The sequence below is a fragment of the Suncus etruscus genome, chromosome 7 (assembly GCF_024139225.1).
Source record: "Suncus etruscus isolate mSunEtr1 chromosome 7, mSunEtr1.pri.cur, whole genome shotgun sequence".
Classification (NCBI taxonomy): Eukaryota; Metazoa; Chordata; class Mammalia; order Eulipotyphla; family Soricidae; genus Suncus; species Suncus etruscus.
The window spans coordinates 58,265,574-58,286,777 of NC_064854.1; the positions used below are offsets into that span (position 1 = coordinate 58,265,574).

The 21,204-nt window shown below is 48.1% G+C and overlaps 1 protein-coding gene across 3 annotated transcripts; it reads right to left on the reverse strand.

Moving 5' to 3' along the window:
* Positions 1 to 1,255: 1,255 nt before the first annotated feature.
* Positions 1,256 to 11,960, reverse strand: CREG1 (cellular repressor of E1A stimulated genes 1). 3 transcript variants are annotated; one of them, XM_049776601.1, is made up of 4 exons: positions 11,569 to 11,960; positions 8,974 to 9,093; positions 3,395 to 3,579; positions 1,256 to 1,431 (listed from the first exon to the last, which is right to left on the reverse strand). In XM_049776601.1, exons 1-4 carry the CDS (start codon positions 11,923 to 11,925, stop codon positions 1,428 to 1,430), a joined length of 666 nt encoding a protein of 221 aa, XP_049632558.1. In that variant the 5' UTR covers positions 11,926 to 11,960; the 3' UTR covers positions 1,256 to 1,427. The 3 variants fall into 3 exon arrangements, with proteins under 3 accessions (XP_049632558.1, XP_049632557.1, XP_049632559.1); XM_049776600.1 differs by having other exon boundaries at positions 1,256 to 1,426; positions 3,391 to 3,579; XM_049776602.1 differs by lacking the exon at positions 3,395 to 3,579.
* Positions 11,961 to 21,204: the final 9,244 nt, after the last annotated feature.

Consider the following 21,204-nt stretch of genomic DNA (forward strand, 5'->3'; position numbering starts at 1 on the left):
TGTGTTGATTACACACAAAGATTCTCACCGGCACCCCAGAACACTCAGCCAACACAAAGCACAAGAATAAGCCTTTAATCATCACCAGAGACCAGGTTTCAGTTGGGAAATGCATGTTTGGGGGTGTCGAGTGTTGGGGTTCACTTCCAATTTCCTTCTTCCCTCTCAGCCAAGGAAGAAATGGCCCTTGTAACCATAGAGATGCAGAGTGCAGCCTCCTAGAAGGATTTTCTCACCTCAAATGGTACATGACTCGTTTCTTTTTTTTTTTTTTTTTCATTTTGGTTTTTGGTTTTTGGGCCACACCCGGCGGTGCTCAGGGGTTACTCCTAGCTGTCTGCTCAGAAATAGCTCCTGGCAGGCACGGGGGACCATATGGGACACCAGGATTCGAACCAACCACCTTTGGTCCTGGATCGGCTGCTTGCAAGGCAAACGCCACTGTGCTATCTCTCCGGGCCCACATGACTCGTTTCTAAGTGCTCTTCTCTGCGTCACCTCTTTCAGCAGCCCTGAAACTTGGGGCCAAGAGAGGACTGGATCCTTCATGTAAAATAAATGAAGTGGGGGCTGGAGAGATAGCATTGAAGTAAGGTGTTTGCCTTGCAGCAGAAGGACGGTGGTTCAAATCCCGGTATTCCATATGGATCCCCAAGCTTGCCAGGAATGATTTCTGAGCGCAGAGGCAGAACTAACCCCTGAGCGCTGCTGGGTGTGACCCCCCACAAAAAATGGGTGACTTGGTTCCACTTCTAGGGTCAAATCTCATAAAATATGACCAGAAGCTGAGCACCCAAGTGCTATGCTAGATCCTCCTCCATCCCCCACGGGCTATGGACACATTTTAGTGGCAAAAGGCACTGAGAAAGAAAATGGGTTGGCTAGCATTCACGCGGGTGGGAAAAACCAAATTCAGGAGATGATTTGCGAATTTGCGTTGTTCTAGTTTAATAATCACTTGATAATTACAATATAAAATATTTTCCTGAGAGTAGAGTGGCGCCCCCTGGTGGAACAATTGCCCATTGCAGGCCAGTGAGATTTGATGGTCCAGGAGAGTCAATTTCTTGGAGGGATTTCTCCGTGTTCATAGTGCCAGGAGAAGCAGCAATGGAAGGTGTTGGGTGACAGTGTCCCATCTGCTTCCAGAAATAAGGAACGTAGAACTTCAGAACTTACTTCACTCTCTCCAAGGACCCGTGCCAGAATACTGGAGCTGAGGGTACTTGGGAAGCAACCTCTTTAGAAGTGAAGGGGAGGGGGAAATTCTAATGGCTCCATCTATGGGGACATCGGAAGGATCCAAGTCGATTCGGTTAAGCAAGCAGGTAGGTGAATGCTCACACGTGGGGAGGAACATTCTGCTGTCCAGGAAACACCACATCCAGGGCTTCCTTGCTGAGGGATCCAGAGGCATCCTGGAGATCTCACCTGTAGGGGACCGAAAACTGCTTATGACCCCAGGTTGGTCCTAGCCAGAGTGAAAGCTACTGATCATTTAGCTGGCCATTGCAGCCACTTCCAAGGGCTGGAGGAACTCCAGGTTCTCAGGGGTTCCGGGAATTTCCCATAGCAAGGGGGGATAGGGACCTGAGCACTTCACCTGGAGTAGCCTACTTGAATGCAGATTCCCAGGTGCCTGATTAGGCTGGACCTAGGACTCTTGATGTCCGTGGCCTATCCACACATCACTGCAACATGGCTCAGAAAAAAGCTGGCAGTTTGTAAGATAGAAGCAATAGCAAGGAACACAGGACAGAGGGCACACAGTGGTCCTGAGTGGCTGGGTATCTCGAATCTGCGCCGGGGCAGGTATGAGTGACCCCAGCGCATTATCTTATTGCCGCCCTGACCACATCAGGGCAATTGGATGTGGGTGGCTGGGATCCCCAGGACCTCCCATCACCCTGTCAGAGGACATGTGGGCTCCCCAGGAGAGCCAAGGTCAGCATGCAAAACAGAGTGGGTAAAGGTGATGTTTCACTTTAAAGGGCAAGAATAGGGGCCGGAGTGATAGCACAATGGGGAAGACATTCGCCTTGCATATGTCTGACCCGGTTTCATCCCCAGCATCCTGTAGGGTCCCCTGAGACTGCCAGGAGTGATCCCGGAGTGCAGAGCCAAGAGTCAACCCTGAGCAACACTAGGTGTGCTCCCTCAAAATAAACAAAACAAAAAAGCAAGAATGTTATCAGGGGTCTGAAACACCTCAGCCACAGGTGAACCCTATTTAGCATGGTGTCCCCTATTAGTCCAGCCCATGGAGACCCTCAGAGCACATAAGTGAGGTGCCAGCCTTTGGGGGTACTGAAAACTGCAGGGTCCCTTGACATGGTCCCCCATGAGCACACACACACAGACCCCTGTGTCTGTCCCTACCTGCAGGTAACCTCAATCATCAGTTGGGGCAGCAACTAGGGCAAGTAGGACTATGGGGGGCAGCTCAAACAAGTCACAAAGGGGAGGCACTGAGGATTTGGGGTTCTCCCCTGTCAAGATGCTTCCTATAATTTCTGAGGGTGTGGCAAAGGCTAAGCGACAGGAATGTGTCTCACTCAACACAGCAGCAAAGCAGAGCACCTTTGACCTAGCAACTTCTGAAGAGCATGGGGCCACACCAGTGAACTTCCATCCCAGGCTTAGGAGACCCAAGATCTGGGGGATGGCCTGATACTCCTCCCAGCCCTTGCTGTACACCGGTTGGCTGACTTTGCCCCAAACACCATCTGAGCATCCTCAAGTAAGGCCCCAAACCAAAAAAAAAATGTTTTTAAATAAATAAAAGGAAAGATAACACTAATCCAGAGAGTGCGGCAGGAAAGGCACGAGTTCGAACATGTAGCTGACCCGGGTTTGACCCTCAGCATTACCACAGTCCCGGAAGCGCCTCTAGTAGCCAGAAAGGATCCCCAGCACAGAACTAGGAATAAGCCCAGAGAAAAGAAATATTCAACCACAGGGAGTCCCGTAGTTGAGCCAAGAGCTGCCTCTGTACCAGGAGACTCGTGGACTAGAGCTGTGGCCAGTCCCAGAGCACACATGGACTCACAGCACCATGCAAGCATCCTCCAAGTGTCACAGCTGGGGAAGGGGTAGCAGAAGTGAAAAAGACACCCAGAATTCACAGCAGCACAAACGACAAGAAAGGGGGTGTGGGGAGGCAGCACAGCTGAGGGTGCCTGACTGAAAAGTGCCCAGCCAGGGTTGGATCCCCAGCACCACTTGGTCCTCTCAGCATGGCCAGGCAGCATGGATAGGGTCTAAGCCCTAATCTGGCCCAGCTGGTTCACCTGGAGGGACCCCCCAAACCTCTACACTGCTTAGGATTCAGGGTCCCTGGATGGTTTAGCCCCCGCAACTCAGGGAGTGGACAGGCAGGGCCAAGCTGACTCACTGGAAGGAGACGTGGTAATACTCCTCAGGTGTCACCGTCTTTGGGCCCCCAAAGTAGTCGACCACCCAGATGTGGGTGATGTTCAGCTTGGCAAAGAACCAGTTATGGCTGGCTGGCCAGCTCTTCATCTCGGGGTGCCGCGTGAACAGGGCCTGCTTGGCAAATTCCAGCTCCGTCTCATTCACCTGCGGGGTGCCAGAAAGATTGAGACCCACTGACGCCTCGCCTTGCTCTTCATCCGCCACCCTCAGGCCCCACAGGTCCCCACCGCTGACATCTCTCTATGCGGTTTCTCACTTTTCCCCTTAAGAACTGAGATTACGGGCCCGGAGAAATAGCACAACGGCCTTTGCCTTGCAAGCAGCCGATCCAGGACCAAAGGTGGTTGGTTCGAATCCCGGTGTCCCATATGGTCCCTCGTGCCTTCCAGGAGCTATTTCTGAGCAGACAGCCAGGAGTAACCCCTGAGTGCCGCCAGGTGTGATCCAAAAAAACCAAAAAAAAAAAAAAAAAAAGAACTGAGATTACGAGATGATCCCACATGCCAGAATTCCTGCTCCTCTCCTACGGGTATGGCTGGGAATCTGGGCAGACAGCTGGCCAATGGCCTCCTGGGTTGACCACCTAGTCCAGGAGACCGAGATCCCCCCATGCCAAACTGGTCTTCAGGGCCAGGTTTGGCAACTGGGCTCTGGGGGGAGGGGGAGGAGAGAAACTCCAATCCCATGCTTTTTCAAACTGGAGAGGAAGGCTGCAGCTGGACCCAGAAAATCCCACATGCCAGGATTACTGTTCCTCTTCTACTGGCATGGCTAGGAATCTGGACAGACAGCTGGCCAATGGCCTCCTGGGCTGACCACCTAGTCCAAGAGACCAAGATCCCCCCCATGCCAAACTGGTCTTCAGGGCCAGGTTTGGCAACTGGGCTCTGGGGGGAGGGGAGAGGAGGGAAACTCCTCACGTATTCATACTGGACCCCCTGCAGCGGTTTCTTTTCTTACTAATACTCATTTTTATAATCACACAGGCGCAAATGCGCCTGCGCGACAAATATACTTTTTAAGCATTATCTAAAAATGTTCTTCACTCTAGACGGTTCCTAGGAAGGAAACGGATTTGGATGATAACACTCAAATAGATCTTTAAAGTCAGTCTTTATGGATGTGACTTTCCGTACTGACTCCAAGCCGAAATCACAAACAATTCATATATGTGTATTGTATATAGCCCCTGTCATGTATTGCCTCTCCCCTTCCCCTGTGTCTCCTCTATCCCCTCATTTTTCAATCCTGATCCTTTATCTTCCCCTAATTTAACCCTCTTTACCCTCAGTTCCTAACTCGGTAGGCACCAAGATTGACCTCCTGCCCCAACAGACCACCTTCCAGCTCTTCAGTGAAAGACACCCTCTGGGTCCCCGTTCTCATGCATCGGCAAAGAACTACAACCAGCACGCCTGCTGACTCATGCTTGATGGCCCCTCTCACCCCCACCAAATCATGGACTGTTGCACGATACAAAAATCAGCCTCAGCAAAACTCCCGGCTCAAAGACACTATATGGTCTCGTAATGCAGCAAAGCATCTCTCAAACTCAATTCCAAGGCCTGTGAATCAAAAAGTACCTTGGCTTTTACTTCCTACAAGAATATATCAAAAGACTTAATTGGGAGTCTTATATGCCTATGGAAGCTCAATACCTGTATAACAATACATCTTAAGATGTGTATTCCTAAATATACAAGTAGCCTCCTCCACCATTTGTTTTATTCGAATACCTTTTCTTTTTAACTCAGTTTTATTTATTTGTTCTATTTTAATATATACATTTTTTCTCTATCCTTACCATTTTTGGTGCTGCTTGGTACAAAAAACCTTGACTGGGATAAAAGCTCAGAACAAAACCAGACGACAGAGACTGTGTGTGCAGCCTGTCATCCTTACCCAGAATAGCACCAGCAACACAGTATGACACCATACTTTTTGTATGGGCACAGTAAAAAAAAAGGGGAAACCATAGACACAGAAACAAGATCTTATCTTCTAGGGATAAGAACTCACTTTTTATAGCAGAAGGGTGCCTCCCATCCTGAACATGTGTCATGTGGATACAACCAGTCCCCAGGAGACTGGACAGTATTAGTCCAATCCGAAACCCCAGATCCCCAACATAGAAATGATACAGCTCCGGGCAACACCACCAGGAACTAAGCTCCATTGGGAGATTTATAACACTACTCTGGCACCAATTTGTGCCAGTTTTGATATGACAACTAGGAAAGGAAAACTTGACCTAAGACCAGGCTGTCCTATCACATCACCTAACACTAAATGGAAATCAGAAGAGCTATCGTCCTTTGAACTGTGAAAAATAAGAGTACCAACAACAGAAAACTGACTTTGAAAACTGTGACTGAACAGAGCCTACCTTGGGACTAATAAGAAAAACACTACCGGGGCTGGGCGGTGGCGCTGGAGGTAAGGTGCCTGCCTTGCCTGCGCTAGCCTAGGACGGACCGCGGTTCGATCCCCCGGCGTCCCATATGGTCCCCCAAGAAGCCAGGAGCAACTTCTGAGTGCATAGCCAGGAGTAACCCCTGAGCGTCACAGGGTGTGGCCCAAAAACCAAAAAAAAAAAAAAAAAAAAAGAAAAACACTACCCTAGGCTGTAGTCCAGGACACATAAAAAACAACAACAACAACAACAACAAGATGTCTTATTGCAGAGGTCCAACTTGGACAACAGAGACTGAGCAGAACCTTTGGATCTATAATATCCTAGGCTTCGGCTTAGGGACTGAACGAAAACAGGGAGCAAGTGTTACAGAAGGCTTAACACCACAACAACGATGGATAGGAACCTCTAGAACCTAGAGACTATCCTAGACCCTGACCTATAACCTGCGCAAATACCAAGATCGCTAGCTACAGTGACTTGATTTTCTCACACACAACCGAGAGGAAACTTTCCTGGCATCACAAAAAAAGCCTTTGGGATGGGGTAATGAGTATATATGGAGCCAGGGGTTGATCCCATGATGGTATGCTTCAAGGATGGAGAAACCCTGAATCTCTTAGACCACGGGAATTCCCATTCTTCCCTAATGCTTACTGTGCCTATGCAAAACAAACAAACATAAAAAAGTGGGGGAAACGCCAAACCCTACCACTCCAGCACCCATACTTTTTTCTTCTTTCTTTCTTTCTTTCTTTCTTTCTTTCTTTCTTTCTTTCTTTCTTTCTTTCTTTCTTTCTTTCTTTCTTTCTTTCTTTCTTTCTTTCTTTCTTTCTTTCTTTCTTTCTTTCTTTCTTTCTTTCTTTCTTTCTTTCTTTCTTTCTTTCTTTCTTTCTTCCTTCTCTCTCTCTCTCTCTCTCTCTCTCTCTCTCTCTCTCTCTCTCTCTCTCTCTCTCTCTCTCTTTCATTTTTGGGCCACACCCTGGCTGTCTGCTCAGAAATAGCTCCTGGCAGGCACGAGGGACCATATGGGACACCGGGATTCGAACCAACCACCTTAGGTCCTGGATTGGCTGCTTGCAAGGCAAACGCTGTTGTACTGTCTCTCCGGGCCCCATACTTTTTCTTGTTTTGTTTCGATTTGTTAGTTTTTGACTTTATTTTCCTTCTCTTTGTTCTTCCACTTTTCTCTTTCTTTTTCACACTTGTGTTTATTATTTAGAGATTTATTTTTATTTTTTATTTGCCGGGTCCATTTTTTTTCTTCCATTTTTCTTTCTTTTTTTTTTTTCTTTTTCTTTTCTCCTTTCTTTTTTTGGTAGTTGTCACCAAATTTTTTTCTCCTCTTTTTCTTATCCTTTTAATCTCCAATGACGGTGGAATGGACGCTCAATCTACAACAAGCTGTAAAGTGGAGACCAGTTGTACTAGCATACTGGGGGGTAGAGGAGGGAGATATGGGATGCATACTGGGAATAGGGGCGGAGGGAGGAAGGACAGCACTGGTGGTGGGAATGCCCCTCATTCATTGTCACTATGTACCATAAATGATGCAGTGAAAGATTTGTAATGTACTTTGGTCACAATAAAAATTAAAAAAAAAAAAAAAGAATTGAGATTCCAGAGGCTGGAGTGGTGGCACAAATGGTAAGGCATCTGTCTTGCCTGCCTAGGACAGACTGTGGTTCGATCCCCCGGCATCTCATATGGTCCCCAAGCCAGGAATGATTTCTGAGTGCATAGCCAGGAGTAACACCTGAGCGTCACCGAGTTTAAAAACAAAAACAAAAACAACAACAACGAAAAGAATTGAGATTTCAGGGAACAAGGAGACACGTGCACATGGGGTACGTGGGTTCCATGCCAGTACCGCAGGGTCACCCCCTAAGCATGGAGCTGGGAAAACCCTTGAGCACCACCAGGGGTAGACTACAATAAAGCAACTACTATTACTACAAGTACTACTATGAACACTACCAAACTACTACTGCTATTGCTGTACTACTTCTACTACTATGTTATCTGTTGCTAACTATTACTACGACCACTATTGCTATTATTACTGTTACTTCTATCATAACTATTGCTACTATTGCTATAACCACGATTGCTAGCATCACTGTTACTACTACCATTACTACTGTGGCTACTGTTACAACCACTCTTACTATTATTATCATTACTACTACTGTTGTTGCCACTACTTTTACCGTTACTACCACTATTAAGATACTCTCATATTCACTTTAGTGGTTAATATCAGATTCTATTCACCTATACATCACAAAATGAAGTGACAGTCGAATCCATCACACTGATATTTTTCCCCTCTTCCTTACTTTCTCTTTCTTTTTTCCCTTTGTCTTTTTCATTGTCTTTAGGATGAGAAAAAAATGTTTTTGTCTGTTTGGTTTTGGGGTCACACTCAGCAATGCTCAGGGCTTACTCCTTTTAGTTTGTTTGTTTTTTGGTTTTTGGGTCACTCCCAGCAGTGCTCAGAGGTTCCTCCTGGCTCTGTGCTCAGAAATCGCTCCTGGCAGGCTCAGGGGACCATATGGGATTCCGGGAATCGAACCTGGGTCTATCCTGTTTTGGCCTCATGCAAGGCAAATGCCTTACCACTGTGCTATTGCTCTGGCCCTCAGGGCTTACTCCTGACCCTATTGGAATGTCAAGGATCAAACCCAGGTCAGTTGTGTACCAGTCAAGTGCCCTCCCTGATGTGCTATCGCTCAGACCCCAGGGTGAGGATCTTTAAGACACCCTTTAATGCTGGCCTAGAACTTCTGGAGTGGACAGTCTTTCGGGAGCATCAGAGCTGGGTGAGTTTTTCCTTGCCTGATAAAACAGAGTCTGCGAAATTGCAGGCTGAGACAGAGATTTTCTCTTTTTTTTTTTTTAATTTATGGGGGGAAGGTGGATAAAACTGGGAGTCCCCAGGGGCTCAGAGGCTCATCCTGGCCATCTGTTCCAGGATCTCTCCAGGAGAGGTTGAGGAGACCCTATACGGCAAGGATCACAATGGGGTCAGCTGCCTGCTAAATCGGTGCCCTTCTCACTATCCAGCCTCTCCCCCTCTTGGGGCATCCTTGATGTGGCTTCAATGGCACAGGAGGGGCCCTTACCTTGATCACGGTACCCGACAGGATAGTGTGAACACACAGGGGGTTCTGGACATCAAATCCATTCTTCCTGCAGAAACTAGTCTGGCCCAAAGTCAGGGTTAGGGTGGCATTGGCATCCTCCTGTGGAAGCAAAGTCAGGTACGTGCGGTCAAAGTCCCACTCCATGGGGAAACAGTCCTCACAGGAGTGGGATCGTTCCTCCTCAGAAAATACCACCAACTGCCACAGGTGTTCCGAGAAAGGAAAGGTCTAGCCTTTGCCCACAGCAGGGCACCGAGCAGGCATCGAGTTCAAAATGAACTGACTCAGTTCTGACACTTTCCTTTTTTGTTTTGGTTTTGGGGTCACACCTGATGGTGCAGCTATGTATGCCAAGAATTGGACTCGGGTTGGATGTATGCAAAGCAAGAGCCCTCCCCACTATTTCTCTGCCCCTCTTTTTTTAATTTCCTTCCCTTAAACTCCCATCTTGATAAGAGGAACTGTTATGATAATATTTGATAAACTCAAGGCCCACCATCACAGAAAGGTCATAGGTTTCAATTCTAAGAGGAAGCACGTGCATTAAAAAAAATATTAGAGGGGCCAGAGAGATAGCATGGAGGTAAGGCATTTGCCTTTCATGCAGAAGGTCATCGGTTCAAATCCCGGCGTCCCATATGGTCCCCCGTGCCTACCAGGAGCAATTTCTGAGCATGGAGCCAGGTGTAACCCCTGAGCACTGCCAGGTGTGACCCAAAAATCACAATATATATATATTAGAGGGGCTGGAGAGATAACATAAAGGTAGGGCATTTGCCTTGTATGCAGAAGGTCGGTGGTTTGAATCCTGGTATCCCATATGGTCCCCTGAGCCTGCCAAGAGCGATTTCTGAGCATAGAGCCAGGAGTAATCCCTGAATGCTGCCGGGTGTGACCCAAAAATCAATATTATATATATTAGAACTGGGGCTGGAGAGATAGTACAGGGAAGAGTGTTTGCCTGACACAGAGCCATCTTGGGTTCAATCTCCAGCCTCCTGTATGGTTCCCCCAAACACACCACCAGGAGTAATTCATGAGTGCAGATTCAAAAGTAAGCCCTGAGCATTGCCAGGTATGGCCCAAAAACAAAACAAAAAATAAGAAGTGGGGCTGGAGAGACAGAACAGCAGGTGGAGTTCTTCCCTTGCATACTTGGGTTGCAGACTTGAGTTCAGGTGCCTATATCCCATCTGCCTCACCCTCCAAACCTCTACAAAGGTGATCCTTGAACCCAGGGCCAAAATAAGCCCTGAGTATTCTAAAGTGAGCCACCTCCCACCCTGCACCCCCCCACCCCATAGACAAACAAAATATATCAACATTGCTCCACTGGCCGAGAGGACAGTTAAGCAAGAAAGTAGCTGAGTCATGCTCCAGGTTATCTCCAGGGAGCAGAAGATATCACGAGACACTGCAGAAGGAGAAGTGGGCTCAGACTAAGGATGTGAGAGAACTCCCAGAGTTCAAGAAAGAGTCAGACAAGCAAAAATGCTTCTTTAACCCGGTTCCCAAACGGGCTTTGGAGTATATATATACCCCCTCCCACCTCTTCGCTTTTCTGACTCAGCACTTCAAGCCCTATGTGACACTTGACCCAAGTGGGGAACTGGCCTACTTGGCAGAGCTTCTGCCTTGAAATCAGTCAGTTCCCTATTTGTAAATGTGACTTGAGGTGCTGCAGAGACAGAAAGGGGGGGGGGGGGGAAGGAGGTCTGAAAAGTCACATAAATAAGGGTCAGTGATAGAATATCGAGAAGGGCACTGGCCTTGCATGCGGCCAACCCAGGTTCGATTTCACGCATCCCATAAGGTCCCCTGAGCACTGCCAGAAGTGATTTCTGAACATCACTGAATGTGGCCCCTAAAACACGTACTACAGATAAATTCAGCTCGTTTATCCCCGGTCCCTGGACCACTTGGGAGAGATGCCATCCAGGTGTTCCACTTAAAAGGATTTAGGCCCAGCAAGGCCTTGACTGTCATCTGATCAATGCTTGGAAAGTGGGACATTGGAAGGGATGGCCAGAGTGGCCCCAGGTCGCTAAAACAAGCAGAAGTGGGTGCAAGATGTTCTGAGAGAGCTCCACATCTAATCCACTATGACTGTGAAGGAGGGCACTGGGTGTGTCCCCTCGGGGGGCACGACCTGATTGAAACCTTTCGTCTGCTGAGGCCTGCCCCTTCAAGACAGACAGACCAGAGGTGAAATTCTGACGTGGCCCCCTGATTGACTTACTTTTGGGTAAATTTTGGGTGAGATGCAATGGGACTTGCAAGCTCCGAAGCCCTTAGAAAGCTAGCAAATAAATCCTCAGGGGGCCAATCAGAGGGGAAAGATTCTTCAAAGCCACCAGACCCACTGCTTCATGCCCCCAGCCAGTTCAAAAAATCAACGCCCAGGAAACGGACGCCCACGTCGTCGGGAGTTGAGTGAGTAGCATTCCTAGGAATCTTCCCTGCCAAGTGCCAGGAGAAGAGGCAGGAGCTCTGCTAGCTGCAAGGCCTTCTGCTCTGCACCTGCCTGGCATGGGACCCTCGCGCTAGGGTGCTCGCAGGCCCAGCCAGACTCACCTGCAAGTTGTCCACGAGTTGCTGCAGGGGGCTCAGGTAGAAGTAGGGCACCCCGCTGCCCTGGCCGGGAAGCCCGTCGCTCAGCGACAGGATGTCGGCAAAGGCCTGGCCGCGGAGCTCGGGGGTCGTGGAGGTGGTGGCCAGGGCGCCCCAGTCGCAGATGTGCGTCACGAAGCGGGCCACGCGCGCCGCGTCCTCGCGAGGCGGCAGCGGAGGCAGCTGAGCGAGGACGTCCCAGTCCCCGTGGTCGCGGCCACCACGGCCTGTCGCCGGCGTCACCGACAGCGCCAACAGCGCCGACGCCAGCAAGGCGGCGAGCAGCGAGCATGGCGGGGACCCACGAGCGCGTCTGGCCATGGCTGAGACTCGGGGGTAAAACAGCGCCCGGGCCCTCGCAGTGACTTTTGACAGCCCTCAAGCCACGCCCACCTTCACTGGGAGAAGCTCTGATTGGCTCTCTGCGCAGAGACCACAACCATCAGGAGGCTTATCAGTCAGACCCGAAAATCCCCGCCCCCTTTTCTAGAAAATCCGGTGATTGGTGGAACGGCTGATATCGTCCCGCCCTTCCAGTAAAGGCCAATCGGAGCCAGGGATCTGAGGGGGCGGGTCTCTTGGCGGCTTAGCAACCGCCCGGGCGAGGCTTTGTTTACACTGTTTCTTCCTGGTCCCATCCCAGCTGTTCTGCTCTGCTCTGGGAAGTTTGTCGCGACTAGCACGTCTGTTTTGTTTGACCAGTGAGGTTGGGACATCGTCCTAAATAGCAAGTGTGTCTTGTTAGACGAGTGAAGAAACAAAGAAATCAAGCAATGTAGGAAAGAAAGATCAGCCTCTTCACAGGCCGCGCACACCTCCCTCCTCCAATATCTCCAAATACTGGGAGATCTATCTGGTTTCTGAGAATGCGGCTGTTTGTACCTCTCGCTCCTCTTTTCTGTTTGCCTCGCCATCCACACCAAAATAATAATAATAATAATAATAATAATAATAATAATAATAATAATAATAATAATAATAATAATAAGGCAGCAGGGGATCCCGTGGCAAAGGAACAGAAACCCCCAAATTTAAAACCTTATAAGCTGACCTTATAACACCTGGCCTGAGAGAGGGAATCTGTCAGAAGCCAGATTGTAATTCCCTGTCAGAAACTCTGCATGCCCCAAATACCAATAAATAAACAATTGACAAACTTTCTCTATCCCCGGCGTCCCATATGGTCCCTCGAGCCAGGAGCAGTTTCTGAGCACATAGCCAGAAATAACCCCTGAGCATCACCAGGTGTGACCCCCCCAAAAAAACCAAAACAATAATAATAATAATAATAATTAACAGAAACTCCGCATGACATTCACTACTAGTGCAAGACATTCAACTCAAGGGGCTGGAGAGATAGCACAGTGGTAGGGCATTTGCCTTGCATGTAGAAGGAATGTGGTTTGAATCCCAGCATCCCATATGGTCCCCAGAGCCTGCTGGGGGGGGGGCTATTTAGAAGCATAGAGCCAGGAGTAGCCCCTGAGCACTGCTTGGTGTGACCAAAAAACAACACAAAGACATTCAACTCAGAAAGCAGGGGTGTAGGGTGAGGAGGGGCTATCAGGCTCAGAGTCTTGGTTTTCTCACGCTCATTCTAATGGACCCCCTCATCGGGCACCACACTTTCCTCCAACTAGTTAAATAGCCTTTTTGTTTGTTTGTTTGTTTGTTTGTTTATGGATCCCACTCTGCTGTGCTTAGGGATTACTGCTCCTGGCTCTGCGCTCAGGAATCACTCCTTGAGATTCAAGGATGCCAGAAATTGAACCCAGGTCGGCTCCGTGCAAGGCAAATGCCCTCCCTATCTGCTATACTATCTCTCCAGCCTCTAAATAGCTTTTTTAAAAAGACTGTTATTTTTTATGTATTTACTTTTATCTTTGGTCACACTTGGCAATTCAGAAATGCTCAAGGACCACTCCTAGTGGGGTTTGGGGTTTGGGGTACCATAGGGATACAGGGAATTGAACCCAGGTTAGCCAAATCCAATGCCTTTTGCTTCTACTCCATTGCACTATCTCCTTGACCTTTTATTGTTTGTTTTTGTTTTGGGGCCACACCCGATGATGTTCAGGGATTACTCCAGACTATGTGTTCAGATTGTTCTCGGCTTGGGGAACTGAACCTTGGTCTGTCCTAGGTCAGCTGCATGCAAGGCAAACACCCTACCACTGCGCAACCACTGCACCACTGCTCCAGCTCCTCTCGTTGACCTTTTAAATAGCATTTCTTGGGAGTTGGAGAGATAGTTTATCAGTAGATTGGGTGGCAGGATAGATGGCAGTTTGAATCCTGGCATCTCATATGGTCTCCTGAGCCTGCCAGAAGTGATTTCTGAGTGCAGGAGTAATCCCTGACACCACCAGGTCTGACCCAAAAACTAAAATAAATAAATAAGGCTTTTTTTTTTTTTTGTTCACCTCTTCTTTAAAAAGTGCCTTCTATTGGTTTTGAGGCAGCTACCTCCTTTTGATATTCTTGGTAAATAAATTCACATTTTACCCTTTTGCCAGCTTCCATCACATCTCAGAGTGCATTCTTTAGGGGTAGTGGGATTGTTGGCTTCAATTCCCTGTATTTGTTTGTTTTTGTTTGGGGGGGCCTGTTTTAACCACTACCCAGCTGTGAGGTTTGGCTGTGTGGGGTCATAGTTGGCCCCCCTGAAAATCACATGGCTGAGTTGATCCACAGGGTGGACTAATACTACCTGCCTGGAGTCAATCCTTGGACCAGGTGTTGCAACTGTGTAGGACAGAACAGCCTCTAATCCCTGTCTGGAATTCAGCCTCTTCCTGCTCAGGTTCCCAGTTCCTGGGCAGTACCTGGTGTTTAGAATGAATCTGTGGTTCCAAGGGTTTGGAGCTCTCTGGAGATTGAAGGCAGGTACGACCTCTGCTTTTAAGTTCAGATAAGGGCTGATTCTGGGAAGCTACCTGGCTTTCCTTTAGTTTTTTTCTTATTTATAGGTTCCCTTTCTCTCTCTGGTTCTGTTTTGTTTTTTCTTTTCTTTTTGTCTTGTTTTGTTTCACAGTCACACCTGATAATGCCATGCTCAGGGACTCATGGCTATGCTCAGGAACCAAATGGAATGCTGGGGATTGAACCCAGGTCAACTGCGTGCAAGGCAAGCACCTTCCCTACTGTACTATTGCTCTGGCTCTGATTTCTTTTCTCAATACTGATGAAGGGAGAAGAGAAGAAAAGGGAGGGGAGGGGTATCAGGCAAGGGAGAGGAAGGGGAGAAGGGAAGGGGAGGGGAGGAATGGGGATAGGAGGAAGGGGGAAGGGAAGAAGAAATTCTCAGGAAAGAAGGATGGTTATTTAGGAGTTGGAGTTTTCAGCTGCCTCCACAGGAGTCTAACATTGGGGCTTTGCCCTCTGCATTGCTCCTGGAGCAGCCCTGCACCGTTAATGAACTTCCACCTTCCACCACCACCACCACCACCACCACCACCCTCCCGCATGTCTTCAAGGCACAGATCCCTGAAATGTCAAAGTTCCAAACTTTCAGCGTCCAGCGTCAGATGTGTTTGTCTCTGCGGGCACGTGGGGGCGCTGTTTGCACAGTCTACAATGGAAAAGTGGGATTGAGATGCTCTGGGGATTTGCTCTGGGGTTTCTAGAAGAGGAAGGATACATTTTGGTGCACCCCGTGACCCACACCAGGGGTTCAGAGCCCAGGGATCTAAACACCAGCTCTGGAATATCCCCTGAAGCAGAACTGATGGTTCTTCAGGGGCTTCGAGAGGATCCCATGGGGTGATCCATCAGAGGTAACATCCCAGCACCAGGGACATTATTTGGAATTTCAATCCAGGTTGAAAGAGATTGAATGAATGAATGAATGAATGAATGAATGAAGTGTGTACAATTGGCTAGTACTCTTTGCACTCAGGAAGCCTCCCATGTTCAAAAGTCCTTTTTGTTTGTTTTTATTTTGGATACACCCAGAGATGCTCAGGGATTATTACTTTACTCCTGACTCTGCACTCAGGAAACACTCCTGGCAGGCTCAGTGAACCCTGTGGGATGCTGGGGATCAAACCCCGGTTAGCCGCATGCAAGACAAATGTCCTCCCCGCTGTGCTATCACTCCAGTCTTGCTTGAACTATCCTGAGGACAGAAACAACCCAGGACAAGTCTGCTGAGGTCTCCGAGGACCCCAGCTCTCTCATTCTGCCCATAGCATCTCCTTTTGTGATCTGTTAAGGGAGAGCGAGGGGCTTTCACAACATACAACCCCTCTCTCTTGTGCCCCAGCACCAAGCCTCCCCCTCATGGCCCCGTTGAGCAGAAAGGCCAGAAGGGTGGAAAGAATTAGAAATGGGGACGGAGCTTCGTGTGCTGCTCTCAAGAAAGACAAATCTTGTTTTGGTTCTGTGGTGGGTATGTGGGCACACCTGCCCTGCCCTGCCCTACCCTGGGATAGAAAATGCCAGACTAAAACTAGATTGATAATAGAGTGGCACATGGCTGACCCAGGTTCCATCCCCAGCATTTCATATGGTTCCCCTGAAATCCACCCGGAGTGATCCTGAACATAGAGCCAGGAGAAAGGCCTGAACATCTTTGAGTGGGGTTTAAAATCACCCCCATACCAAAATCTGGAAAAATATCAGTCACACAACACCCCTGGGTCCCTGGGTTGCATCCCATACATTGGAATCTGCAGTAAAGAATTTCAATTTCCCAAACACAGTCTAGGATCTGGGGTCATCTCCTTCCTCAGACGTGAGAACAGTCTTCGACCTCTTGTGTTTTCTGGCAGTGCTGGCTCGGTCTTGGGAGGACCCAGTTCCTAGGTTTCAGCCCCCTCTCCCACTGGAGTCATGCCCTTGGATAGGGGAGCTGAGCTGCAGAGTCAGCCCTGGTATGAGAGCTTTAGAGAGGGAACCACTAGGCAATGCTCAGGGCCCATACTTGGTGGGCTTGGAGACTGGTGGAGATTGTGACTCTGGGGACTGAACTTGGGGCCTTGCATACACACATGCATACACTTTCACTTCTTGGGCACAACTTCTCACACCACTAGCTCCCAACAGTTGGGGGGTTCCAAAATGTTTGCAGGAGACTTTTTGAGACTACCCCTCAGCCTTCCCACCTCGCCTGGCGGAGGCAGAAGAAAATCTGAGGATTGGGGAAACGGCGACTTGCCAGGTGGCAGGGCTGTGGCCCAACCAGGTAATCGGATCCAAATCTGGCGTCTTAAAAGAAACAGGAACCAAGTCCAAGAAGAATGTTCCAGAATCGCTGTGCCAGTGCCTCTCTGTGTCCTCTCTCCACCCTTCAAGAGCCTTTATTTTGGGAGGGGCTGCAGATGTGGTTGGCACCCTCATCCCACCAGCATCTAATCACCAAATCAGATGCCGGCTTCTTTGATGACAGCAGGAATACAGGATGCGATGGCTGGAGCTCTGACTCTAAACATACAGAGTGAGGCCCAGGTGAGCCTGACGCCATCTAGGGATTATTTTACAAGTTTGAGGTTAGGGATCCTCTGTGAAGAAGACCCTGGTGGCTTGTGGCAAACACACATCAGGGCTGCCACATGGCTTAAGATCCAGGACCTCCCGATCAGAGTCTGATGACTCTCAATGTGAGATTTGGGACCTTGGGGAACCGGACATGAATATCCAAACACTTGGGTTATAGGGTGTCAGCACTCCACCAAGAAACCAGGAACCATGGTCCCTGGATCAGAAATGCCCAGAGGCAGACGTCAGCCTGACCCCTTCACCAAGTATCAGGAGACATTTTCTTATCCCGAAACAATGAAGGACATTGTGCTTGCAAGGACCTCCCATCAGATTCAAGTCTCTGGAGGAACTTTCTCCAGTATTACCTTACAGCCTGGGAGAGGGATCCCATGGGGGGGAGCCACCCCTTTAACCCCAGGTCTCTACTCCTCAGGACCTGCTGAATTCCTGGACACTGAGACTGGGTTCAGGACCTCATTGTCCACTTCTAAGCATGATCCCTAATGCCTTCTCATGCAGACACCAGCAGAGAGGGGAGCACCCAGGAATTAAGATGCAACCCTGGGCTCAGCTTGCTCAGAAAATCCCCCAAAACATGTCTTAGCTCCCGTTCGAGCGTCAAATCCCACTAGTGTGAAATATATCTATCTTGATCACAAAGCCTTCTGGGTAAATAGTAATGGATTAATATAATGTAACTTATTCATGCCTGCAAGGGGCAGGCTGGGAATGGATGGGAAACTGGGGGTGATTTGGGAGGAACTTAATTTTTCCTAACATCTGTGTAGTATTCCATTGTATAGATATCATGAATTTGCTTATACATGGATGGATATGTAGAGTATTATGCTGAGCAGAATAAGTCAGAGGGAGAGGGGTAGGTATAGAATTATTACATTTATTTGTGGTATGTAAAAATAAATATAGGCTGGTAATAATATCCAAAAACAATAGATATGAGGACCAGGAGGACCAGTCCATGGTAGGAATCTGACCACAAAGAGCAGGGGAGTGCAGTTAGGGTAGAGAAGGGACCACTGTGACAATTGATAGTTGGAAATTATAACTCTGAACAAGAACTGGGTGCTGAAGAGAGAAAGTGATATGCATAATACCCCTTTAGTAACAATATTGCAAACCACAATGTCTAAGAGGAGAAAAGAAAGCTAGAGAGAGAGAAAATGTCTACCATAGAGACAGGCAGGGAGAGGCCAGGGTGGAGGGCAGGAAGCAACCTGGGAACAGGAAATGGGCACTGGGGAAGGGATGGGTGTTGGATAATGTATAACTGAAACTCAACATCAACAACTTTTGCAACTGTGTCATGGCATTTCAAAATAAAAATTTTAAAAAGTTGTGGGGGACTATTACACTGGTAGTCGGATGGGTGTTGGAACCTGGAGTGGCAGAAATAACTGTACTCTGAGCAACTCTGCAAACCACAATGTTTAACAGGAAGAAACTTAGCTACTTAAAAGACTGCAGGCATAAATGGATCCCCATTCTCTGCAGGGTCCCCAGCAATCCATCACTCGGTGGCCCCTTTTCTTCGAGAGGGACCGAGAGTGCCCCTGGGAAATAATGGAGTTCAGTTAATACAGGGCTGAGATGCATGTTTTTGGAGGATGCTGAAGCAGAATGGCCAGAGGGGACACCCAATCCAGATTTGCACTTTAGTGAGCCAACAGCAGGTCAGACCCAAGGCTTCTTCCTGCATAATAGGTGGACACAGTCATGGAGTGCCTCACTGGTTCTTGCTCCCATTTCACCAGACCTCTGCTGGGTGCTTTTGCTTGGATCCTGGCAGCCCTCCCCTGAAACCTGACTCCACGCACACTAACTTCGGCTTATGTCCACATGCCAATCTGGGCTAAGCCAGCTTGGACATCCATCCACTCCACTCTGGCTGGCCAGCTTGTCTCAGATGGTTCCACCTGCATCTATCTCCTGCCCTGTTTTCCCATTTGAAAATACACTCACTGGGATCTCTCCTTCCTGGGAGCCGGGAGTCTAGCAGGAGGAGGTTTGGCAGGCCCCCCGCCATGCCGGAGGCCTGCTTGACCAGGCCTAGTGGGGGTGCGGGATTTGGGTAACCCCAGCACCCCTCTACCGCCTTGCTCCAGATCTCCAGGGCTTCCCCGGGCCACACGCCTGGGCAAGCCGGTGAGTTGGGTCCCTTGGTGGAGCTTGAAGGTACCCTAGGCCTTCGCCCACTATCCATGCAGCTCCTTAGGAAGGGTCTGGGTGGGGCTCTGAACTTCTGGTCTCCCAGTTTCTTGAAGGATCTCTCCTTCCTGGGAGCCGGGAGTCTAGCAGGAGGAGGTTTGGCTGGCACTGGTAATCTCTGTCCAGTCTACATTTTCAAAATCGCGCGGGGGCTATTGCCCCCGCACGCACAAGAAACATTAATAGTACTCTCACAAGAAACATTAATAGTACTCTCACAAGAAACATTAATAGTACTCACTATCATTGAATTATGTTTTTATGTATGCAGAATGTCCATTTTGTACTCTGCCCTTTTGCATACCCCTTCATAAGTTCATATTTCTCTTTAACTTCTTTAACTCCTATCATCATTACTCCTTTTTTACCCTTTCTAACTTAAGTACTGTGAGTCCTAAGTCACAGACCAAAGTGGTGCCCTAGAGTTAACACCCACCCAACTATTTTAAAAGGCATAAAAAGGACACATATCTTTTCAACATTTTATGGGTGTTTTCTTTGACGGCTATAACTTTTGCTAAATACTTTCTTATACAGTGATGATCCCCCCCCATGTTTTTTATCTTCTCTTTGTGAACTGCTCAATATGGAATTTGGTGTGTAAGAATCCCTCAGTTTAATACTTATGTTTGAACCAAGTCATGGGTCTTGTTGGAAATGTTCTTACGCCCCCATATATCTGATAGCACCACGTGGCTTTATATCTTGTTTGCGTAGGCACACTAACATGGGAAAATACTATACATACCAATAAGTTCTTATCTAATAGAAATAGGAACACACAAATCTTGTAGTGCAATGAGACCTTACACCCTGAACATTGACATAAAGACCTGGCACAGGCCTCAGAAGAATGGGCATTCTCCATTTACCCCTTGATCTACAGAAGACATTTACAAAACATCCAAGGTTGTATATAACATCACCCGGAGGCATTCCTGTACCAGGGATGACCCTACAGCTGCTCTGACATCGATCTACTCAAAAGAGACACCCCTTAACACTGAGAAGACAACAAGAACAATGACCTGCTTACTGGACAGGGCTTGCTGTATTGCCCCTTAATGGTGAGGTTTGTCTATAACATCACCTAGAAGCAATCCTCTACCACGGAAGACCCTACCACTGTTCAGACATTGTCCTGCTCAAAAGAGACTTCCCTTAACACTGAGAAGACTTAACAACAACAACCTGCTTACAGGTCAGGGCTTCCTGCATTGCCCTTTCATGGTGAGGTGAAACGAGAAGGCACTCCACATCATGACTTCAATGTAGGACATGCAGATTCCAGAATCTTTAATACAGAAACATGAGACCAACAACAGAGACTGTGTGATAAGTGTGTTGGCGCTACGGACAATGTCTTGGATCGAACGATAACTTGCCTGAGGCCTAGAGCTGGTCTTATGCCAGGAAACTTCAGGGGTAGGATCTCTTTGTATTTAGGCCAAGGTTATTCCTTTCCATGCCTCTCATATTTTGGTGGGCCTATGCAAACAACAATTGCCACTCTAACACCGTTTTTACTGTGCTCCTTTGACTCTAATCCTTAAAACACACCCACTTAAAATTTGAGGTTAACTTAAGCTAATATGCATGTACATGGGAATGTAAAAAATACTATGCCTCTAATGTTTAAGGAGTTACGTAAGTTTGATGGCTTTAGATTGCCTTGTGTGCTGTTAAGAAATATTATAATGTGCTACAATCTGGGAACTTGAGGGACAAAGTAATTGCACATGGATTCTGTTTTATTTATCTTGACTTTCTTTGGTGAAAGTTCAAAGTTAAGATATCAGCAAGGGGACTTCTTCTGAGATGTTATGGGTGATTGTCCTTCCACTGTAACTTTACTTATCCTCCTTCTTTGCATCTTTTGTTCTCATAATTCAA

What these genes read in the sequence shown, in the direction of transcription:
- CREG1 (XM_049776601.1), bottom strand. Translation starts at nt 11,925, where the DNA reads ATGGCCAGACGCGCTCGTGGGTCCCCGCCATGCTCGCTGCTCGCCGCC. An exon ending in AACTCGTGGACAACTTGCAG is followed by an intron (nt 9,094 to 11,568) that starts GTGAGTCTGGCT and finishes TTGCTTCCACAG; the next exon opens with GAGGATGCCAATGCCACCCT. An exon ending in TGTCGGGTACCGTGATCAAG is followed by an intron (nt 3,580 to 8,973) that starts GTAAGGGCCCCT and finishes GGCACCCCGCAG; the next exon opens with GTGAATGAGACGGAGCTGGA.